General features: G+C 41.8%; 1 protein-coding gene across 1 annotated transcript in view; it reads right to left on the bottom strand.

The window, feature by feature from the left end:
• Positions 1-3,647: 3,647 nt before the first annotated feature.
• SNIP1 (Smad nuclear interacting protein 1) overlaps positions 3,648-9,523 on the bottom strand; it is a 16,125-nt gene continuing 10,249 nt past the window's right edge. The window contains exons 2-4 of the mRNA XM_019658357.1: positions 8,827-8,926; positions 7,342-7,943; positions 3,648-6,411 (exon numbers count right to left, since the gene is read on the bottom strand). Coding sequence (XP_019513902.1) covers positions 6,147-6,411; positions 7,342-7,943; positions 8,827-8,926 — 967 coding nt within the window. The 3' untranslated portion in view covers positions 3,648-6,146. The remainder of the gene's footprint in view (positions 6,412-7,341; positions 7,944-8,826; positions 8,927-9,523) is intronic.

Below are 9,523 nucleotides of genomic sequence, written 5' to 3'. Positions count from 1 at the left end.
TTTACCCACTATCTTTTTGTCTCTCTGCTACATTCTGGATTTCTTTCCTGTGTTGATCTTGTAACCTGGGATCTTGCTGAATTCCCTTATTAGTTCTAGGAAATGTTTTTGTAGATTCCTTGGGATTTTTTACATAGACAATCATTTCATCGTCAAATTGGCAGTTTTATTTTTTTCTTTTCCAACCTGTGTGCTTTTTATTTCTTTTTCCTGCCTTCCTGTGCTGGCTGCGACTTCCAGTTCTATGTTGAATGAGAGTGGTCAGAGTAGACATCCTTGAATTTTTCTCTGTCTTAGGAAAGTATTGTCTTTCACCATTAAGTATGATGTTAGCTGTAAGGTTTTTGTATAATAGATGTTCTTTATCAAGTTGAGAAGTTCCACTCTATTCCTGGTTTACTGACAGTTTTTATCATGAATAGGTATTGAATTTTGTCATTCTTTTCCTGTACCAATTGACATGATTGTGATTTTTCTTCTCTATCCTCTTGTTATAGTGAATTACACAGATTCATTTTCAAGTGTTGAACCAGCCTTGCATATCTGGAATAAGCCCCACTTGGCCATGTTGTATAATTCTTTTTATATATTGCTAGATTCAATCTGCTAACATTCTATTGAGCATTGTTGTGGCTAAGTTCACGGGGTATTGGTGTGTAGGGGTTTTTCTGTACTTTCCTGTCTGACTTTGGTATCAAAATAATAATGGCCTTATAAAATGAATTTGGAGGTGTTTTCTGCTTTTCTAATTTCTAGGCAAGACAGTATAGAATGGTGCTAATTCTTCTTGTAGTGTTTGGTAGACTTCTTCAGTGAAACCATCACCATTTGGATGTGGATATTTCTTTTCAGAAGCTTTTTAATTACAAGTTCAACTTCTCTAATATCTGTAGGACTATTCAGATAATCTATTTCCTATCAGGTGAATTTTGGCAGCTTATAGTTTTGAAGAATTGGTCCACTTCATCTAAGTTGTTAAATTTATGTACATGGATAATTTCTTTTGACCTATCTTCCAGTTCATCAATTCTCCCTGGAGGTTCTGTTAAAGCCATCCATTGAGGGGTTTTGTACAGTTGTAGTTTTCATTTCTAAAAGTTACAGTTGGTCTTTTAAATAATCCCAATTTTACTTGTTCCCATTTCTTATTCCCTGTGGGTATTTTCAAGCTTGCCATTTATTCTTTGAAACTAGTCACCGGAACATTTTATAGTTATCTTGTAATTCAAGAATCTGAAGCTCTTTGAGAAAGTTTGTTATCTATTATTTCTGTTGGTTCTCACCTATATTGCCTTGTGCATTAAAAAAATAATTGTATCTTTGGGGAGAAATGTGGAAATAACTGAAGGGTAAATAAAAAGCCCCTTCCTGGGCCGGCTGAGTGGCACATTGGTTAGGAGTTGGCTTGGGACGCCAGCTCTGAGCAGCAGGGCCCCAGTTCAGATCCCACATTAGGGCCAGTGACGCTGCACTCTCTATGGCTAGGATGGTGAACAGCAGCTCAACCTGGAGCTGGGCTGTTGCCGGCATCGGCGTGGGCTGCTGTGAGCTACCGTGAGTGGCGAGCAGCCGGTGTGAGCTGCTGTGAGCTGTGGCCCGCGACTGATCTGCCTCACCCAGGAAGAGCGCAATGATAATGCCAATGTGGGCCAGTGAAGTGACATCCTCCACAACTGGAATGAAGAACAAAGGGATGGCAGCTTGTCTGTTCCCTTTCCCCAATTCCCCAATAAAATCTTTAAAAAAAAAAAAGTCCCTTTCTCCAAAGATTAATTTCATTGATTTCAGACACCTGGAGGCACAGGGTCATCCTAAACCCAGTTCAAGGCTTGAGGTTTGCTGAGCTCCCAGGCTGTTAAGTACCTGGGGGGATTCAATTTCTGGTCCCCTCTTTTATTCTGAAAATTATAGACCTTTAGTATGCCAGCTTTTTGTGAGAATCATTTGCTATTAGACTATTGTATGTGGGCTTTGGGTTTTGATTTGTGTCCCATTCAAGCTAAGATCTGATTTGCTAGAATCTAATATGGTTTGTCCTTAGACCAAATGTGGTTTCCAGGTTATCTATGCTCCATTTCTCTCTGGATTCTTAGTTATCTTCACTTTGGGCCTGACAACTTTTTTACTAATTTGTAGGTTCTTGAATGCTTTAAGAGATTGTTTTGCTTACATTTTATTCAGAAGTTTTAGTTATTTTCAAGCAGGAGGGTTCAGAAACCAGAAGTCTCTCTCACCCCCTTTTTCCTATTGAACTTCAAATGCTTCCAAAGTTTCATTAGTTTATCACTTCAGGTCTTTCTGAGTGCTAGTCTCTCTGCCTAGAAATTTGTATTCCTGTCTCTCCTCATCCCCACTGGCCTCTTCTGAGTAACTGGCTCCTAAGGCTTTGTTGAATACTGTTTCTCTCTGCTCCCATAATCCCCACCTCTTCTTCTTTCTAGCACTGTTTGTAGCTCCTGGTTATATTGCTCTGAGGGCCAGACCTTATCCTGGGTTTGCATTCCAGTCCTACCTACCACTGTGTGACTTCAATCACTCTGGGCCTCTGTTTTTGCATCTGCAAAATGAAGTGATAAGTCTGCCTCATAGGATTATGAGGAAGTGAGTTAAGGTGTGCATAAGTGTACATGTAAAAATGCTTAAAATTGTGCTTGGTATATAGAAAGTGCTCCTAAGTTTTAGCCAGTTTTATTATTGAGGTCTCGGTTCATGGCACTTCTCAGATACCCCATTATTGAATATTTGTCTACTTGTACGAATCAACATGATTGCCAAGTAGCTCTGGCTATGACTTGGTGAGGTGAGGATTTGCCTGAGCCACTCATTAGCCCTGAAAAGCCCAGCCCCTGTGATCGCCTTGAACCTCCTGTGAATGGACAGCCTAATGAACCAGCTGTCTTTTCCCTCCTCAGATCTCTTCACTAAGCTCTGCTAGGGAGGTGGGAAGCAACAGTCCAGAAGAAAGACCCCGGAACGGGGACTGAGGTGAGCTCTCCTCCTAGCTCTACCATGAATTGGCCGTGGGCCTTCAGGTAAATTCTATAGGATCCTTTCCACATCCTCCACTCCAGCTCTGCTGTCAGTCTGAAACGCCTTCCTCTACTACTGACTCAAAATCCACTTAGTCTCTAAGGCATACCTTTAATGCCATCTCTTGCACACGGTGTAGCCCACCTTTAAATTATTTCTCCCTGCTTCTAGCTTACAGCTATAAACCAAATGCGAGCATAGTAAGCTTCTGCAACTATTGTGAATTAATTCACTTTAACTTTAGAGTACATATGAACAAACCAACTGTCTTAAAATTGTTTCCCATTTAATAAATATACTGGAAACTTCACCCAAGAGACTGAATGAAGCTTTCAATTCCAAAGCTTCAATTTAAATCAAGTAGCCTTTTCAGTTGATATCAATTCACATACCCAGGATCATTGTGGCCTCAGAATGTCATCTCACAAGCAGTCATCGCTGGTGTGTGGTGTGTGACACTCAGGCTTTGATAATATATCATTTCATTCCTCACATCCACTGATATTAAAAAATATCACCATTTGGGCACCACATAAACTAATAATAAACCTGAAAATATATAAGTTTTAAGCCTTTTAAAACCAAGCTATATTGTATAGACATACTCAATACAATAATGCAAAAAAATTGTTTTTAATTTCAGTTATCTGATTATTCTTTCACTTATCACCAGAATACAACAAAAGTATTTGAAAGTTATATCACCATCTGCACTTAATGAGCTGTCCTTTGCCAATGTTAGAATGAGGGAACTAGATGACCAGAAAGAGGTTTAATGGGGAAAATCTGAACATTGTCCCATACCTTGGCAGCACTGTAACCAGAGCTACAGAGATTTGGGGGAGGGGCTCAGAAGCAAAGGGCTATTTTGCAGATAGCTTGATTTTGATAATGATAATTTGTAGACAAGCCAGCCAGGGTGAAGAAAAGGTGGGGAATAAATAAGTTGCAAATAGCTTAGATGAACATGAGTTTCTAAGCAATGAATTCATTCAAGAAGAAAGCTTTAGAATTATGTCAGCTTCAAATGAGAAGTTTGTTGGTGATATCTGGCTTTGGAGATGGGTAGTGTCTTGTGGGGGGGGGGGACACCTTCCCAGATATTGGGCATGAAGAATCTCTTAATCCAGGAAGCAACAGTTTACTACATAACTGGGACCTGTTATGGAAAAATGTAGGCGAAGTGGTCCTCTATCCCAGTGCCCAGCAGGCTGGAGTGCGAGGCAAAGCCCAAGGCCTCCGCGAAGCAACAGGAGTGGCACAGACTGAACAAGGGGGCCCTGGAGCGAGATGCCTGATTAGTGCCTAATCCCTGAAAGAGAAAACCATCAGTCTTGGATCAAGAGAAAAATTCATCAAAACAAAACCCACCTTTTAGACATGCACAGGTGTAACATGATCTATGGCACAATTAAATTAGGAAAATATTATAGTGGCCCATGTGGAACCCTGGGGGGATGCTAATTGCTCTTACATTGTCGTAGCTTCTCTAACCTTGCATCTAACTGCCCGTACTGAGTTCACTCTTCAAAGAGGATCTTTCCATTTCTCTTAACAGCCAGCTACCCCTCCCCACACTGGTCACCATTTAGTCCTGAGTACACATGGGTCCATGAGACCTCAATGGAAAAACAATTGTGAAGAGGACAATCTAACATGATCAATTTCAACCCAAGAGGAATAATGAGCAGCAGTACTGACTGGGAGTTGCATTCCACGCCCGCCGACGGGGAAATAGCCAGGACAGGGATAAACTGGCTTGAAGCCCACTGTGTATAACCTGCCCCAACTCTGACTATTCTGGAAAAGGAAACTCCTGCACTGCCCATTCAGAAAACGCTGCTGCTTCAACAGGACCAATGCTCACTTGCTGAGATATGGGGCTCTATTTACAAATTTTATTATTTTTTTATCCCAAAAATACATATAAATGAAAACCTCCTCTTCAAGTGCAGGGAGGCCTTTGCCTATAATGTAGTATTACATTTACATCACAAAACATTCTCATTATGAAAATCGGTATACAGCTCTTTCACACAATTTTATATATATATATATATATATATATATATATACACACAGAGATACAATATATGTAAGTAGATATGACTTTTCTACTTACGTATATTCCTCTAGTGGAAAATTAGAAAATTGGACAATTTCCATGTTTTCCAGCCTTGTAAAGGTAAATACAACCTCTCTGAATGTTTTTTTAAAAAGATGAAACATGTAAACTATAAACTACACAATCTCCTTTAGACATATACACATGATGTTAGAATAAAGCTAGGACCCTGCCACACAAATGACAGTGTGTTTCTCAAAAAAAAAAAAGAAGAGATAACATTTGACTAAAAATGCCAAGTTGACAACAGAGAAGATGATCAAAATTGTTATGTACATGCTCCATGGAGAAATCAGAAATCCTTCACAGAAAACACATCCTCGACACATTTCAGCCTCTTGGGACATGAAATCCGCACCCACTGGCAGTAGTCATGATCTTCCTGTACAGTCATATGCTTACGCAGCCTCCAGAAAGCATCTGTTTAAGTCCAACAGGCAATAATGAGGTCATGTGGTCAATTCCCACCTCCCAAAACAGAAGTGCAAAATCAACTTCTGTAACTCAAGAGCTCAACCAGGTCAAAGCTTTGGTATATACTGGAGGCTGTTCTGGTGATAACCAAAGCTTAGCAAGATTCTGTTAAGGGGGTTTGCCCCGGAAACAAAAACAAAACCCAGTCCACAAAGCTTATAAATAAAGAAGCTGTACAAAGAGAACAAGCCACAATTCCCCTTTAACCAAGGGCTTATAATTTCCTAGGCAGCAGTTCTGGAAGCACCAACTAAAGCCACAACGCTTCTATGAAACACAATGTGTTGGTGAGACTGTTCTGAAAAATATGTCCAAGGCATGTGGCTGATGTGCCGCAGAAATAAGTTCAACCAAACCTAAGTTGGTTTTCTTACACTAACGTAAGCTGGTCAGCAACCAAGGAAAGACTTAAGGCAATAAAAGGCATTCCAGAGACCCCCGCGGTGCTCTTTGTTTCAGTCCCAAAGCCTTCGAGGAAAGGATCAGTCTCTCCAGAGTCTGGGCTCCTCTGAGTTTGCTAGCTGTCGGACACTTCCTCCTCCTCCTCCTCGTCCTCGTCTTCTTTCCTGTCTACCTCAGAGGTGTCCGAGGACTCATGAAGCAGAACATACTCTCTGCTGCTGAACCCGAATTTAAGTACATCTTTTTCCTTCAGTTCGTAGTATCTCTGCGGCTCAATGCGCTTGTTGTTCAAGAATGTTCCATTACCTGAGCCAAGGTCAATGATGTAGGGCCTCACTCTGCGGCCAACTGTCCCATCAGCACGGGTGTATTCTACAAGCCTAGAAGAGATAATAGTGAGACACCTGTGAGCAAAATCCTGCCTCAGATCATCAGCTTGTTGCTCATGCAGCCTAGATGATATTACATAACCTGGCTTCAACACAGTTCAAATTCAAACTCTAGAAATCAAGGGGAACGCATGGCCTTGGACCTAGAAATTGGAGGCAAGTTAAATAGCACTTAGTAGAAAAGATGCGAACTGGTTGCTAGAAGGCGGAAATTAGTGGTGTATCAAAAGCTTAAAATGCAGACGCCAAGGCCTCTTGCCATAGTTCAGAAAATACATTTTTTGTGTTGTTTATCATCAATAATAATGCTGCTTTTGCCTATATTTCAACATATTTTATCTCCTATCTTAATGGGAATAAAGCAGATTTGGACGTTAAGAGTTAAGGGAGCTAGAGCTGAACCAGAGTTCTACTAATGTGATCATTTATTAGGCAAGTCACTTGGCTTTATTGAGCTTGTCTTCTCACCTGTCAAATGGGGATATTAATACCTGTCCTGTCTTCCTCACAGGATTGTTGTAAGCATCAAACAGTAACAGATGTACTATGCACACTGTCAAGAAACAGATGTGGCCAACACATATGCCAGGCATTCTCAATTATAGTTCCATTTAACCCTCATAATAGCCCCGTGAGGTAGATAGGAACTGAGGCCCAGAGTGTGGCTTGCTACAAGTCAAACACTTGGCAAGTGACAGTGTCAGGATTCAAAATCTAGATTCCTGACACCAAGTTCAATGCTCTTATACAAATGTAAGTAATTATTCAAAGGGCAGTTACACTAATACTCCTTAAAACTAGTATCAGCTATGAGGAGTATGGATTCTTCTGCACATGCATGTACCGGAAACTTCGTACCGCTAACTACTTGAGGCATTGGCTTCTGCTCACCCTTGTTTCTTTCTGCAAATGTATACTCACCGATATTGAAAGACTGCGTGCTGCTTTGAACAAGAGGGGTGATCGATTGGAATGTCTGCGATGCGGCGGTGTCGCCCCAGCAGGTAAGCGCTCTGTCGATGGATGTACATGACTGGAAGCACCTCGTCATTTTTAAAGGGGTAGAGACGCCACCGCTTTTTGGGGATCCGTGCTTCTGGGGGCTCGCTATATTTAATGACTACACCCCGGAAGGTGTTGGTGTCCTCAAGAAGGGCCCCAGAAAGTTCGAAGCTTGGCTTTTCCTTAGCGGGCACCTCGTTGTCTTTGTTGTTGCCGCCAGGTCGAGGAACCAGCTCCTGAGACTCATTACTGCTGGCACTAACTTCATTCTTCTGGCGATGCTCCCGCCGTCGGGTATTATAAAACTCCCGCTCTGTTTCCTGAGCCTGCAGGTTCTGAAGGTCTCGATCCCGCCCCTGAGCCTGCCCACTCCCAGGCCTCTCATTAGAGGTTCTCCTCTGGTGGGAATGGCCCCTGTGCCTGTCTCGGTCACTGTTCCTGGCTCGCCTGTGTTCCTGTCCCGATGCTTCCCGGTGCTGCCGATCCTCCCGTCCTCTCCGGGGAGGATGATCCTCCCGTTCCTGAAATTCAAACCAATTCAGGAAATCAAAGGCAGTCCACAATCTATAAACAAGCTGCATTCAACAGGAAATTTGTAATTTGGACTTCGGCATGCAAGAGCAAAATGTCGCACAAAAATAAGGTTATCAGTGGTGGCGATGTACCTGTGCGTGGTCACCCTGTGTACCCCATGCTGATGCCCAGCTATAGCTCTAACACTGCAAGCCCACGTTCGGAGCCTTAGGAACAAGAGCACCTGGCAGGAAAATTTATAGGGGAACATATACAGAGGACAGAACTAACGGAGAGTTAAGCAGTCATGTATAAGATAAATATGTAAAGAAAAAAAAGCTAGCTTCCTCTTCTGCCAAAAATGAAAATGTAATAGTAATTTCAAAATATCTCATTTCAACAATAACAAAAATTATTCAATACCTAGGAATAAACATAAGAAACATGTAAGGTCTGAAGTGACAAAATTATAGAAATGGACAACAGAAGAGAAGTTGCCAGGAGCTGAAGGATACAAGTGGGAGGGAAGTGGGTGTGACTGTAACAGAACAACATGAAAAATCTTTGTTGTGCTGATGGGAATGTTTTATGTCTTGACTGTGTTGATGTCACTATTCTGGTTGTGATATTGTACTCTATCTAATTCTGTAAGATGTTCCCATTGGGAGAAACAGGATACAGAGTATGCGTCTGTATTACCTTTACAGCTGTTTGTGAATTAATAATTATCTCAAAATAAAGTTTCATTTAACAAAACAAGCAGAAAAAAACCCCACCTAGTTTTGAGAAAAGCCCACTGCAGGTACAGGTGAACATACGCACAACCCTCTCACTATGATGGAAAGAGGCTCTAGATTTGGACCCCGTATCAAAATATCTCAATCCACTTACCTGCTTCACCTTGACTGTTGAGTAGTGAGGACTTCGGCTCCTGTTACTCCGAGGAGACTTGCTTCTTCTCCCTGAGGACTTTTTCTTTTTGGCTGGGGATCTTAAGAGAATGAGAGACACACAGGATTTTATCTCAATTACTCTTCCCCATATACATTACCTTCAAATATCAGGCTTATCTACCACACAAACGCCACCTTTGTGAAGGTGTCTGCTTTTCACACTACAGGAGTCAGGAGCGCCACTTTCCCAGCCCCAACATCTCCTGAGTTCCAGACCCACAGACATAACTGCTTACCAAACCTTCTCACTTAGATAACTCTTGATTACCAACCCTTCAAAACCTTCCCTCTCTGTCTTTGCCATCTCGGTCAATAGCCACCTTGTCAACATCCACCTTGCTCCTCAAGCCAAAAACAAGAAGTTACCCTTGATTATTTTTTTTCCCCTCACCACCACCATTTCCTCACGTCCCTTCCCCGCAATTACCGTATTTCCCCATGTATAAGACGTTCCCATGTATAAGACACACCTTAATTTTGGGGCCCGAAATTTGAAAAAAAATGTATTACATAAAGTTATTGAACTCAAGTTTTAGTCATCATAAAATTCATACAACTCCTCATCACTGTCAAAACTCCCAACCAGGACCGGCTGAGTGGCGCGTTGGTTAAGAGCTGGCTTGGGACGCCAGAGG

This window comes from Hipposideros armiger, unplaced genomic scaffold (assembly GCF_001890085.2).
Source record: "Hipposideros armiger isolate ML-2016 unplaced genomic scaffold, ASM189008v1 scaffold_10, whole genome shotgun sequence".
Taxonomy (NCBI): Eukaryota; Metazoa; Chordata; class Mammalia; order Chiroptera; family Hipposideridae; genus Hipposideros; species Hipposideros armiger.
The sequence above is the reverse complement of the archived record's forward strand: the minus strand, read 5'-3'. Positions and strand labels throughout refer to the sequence as shown.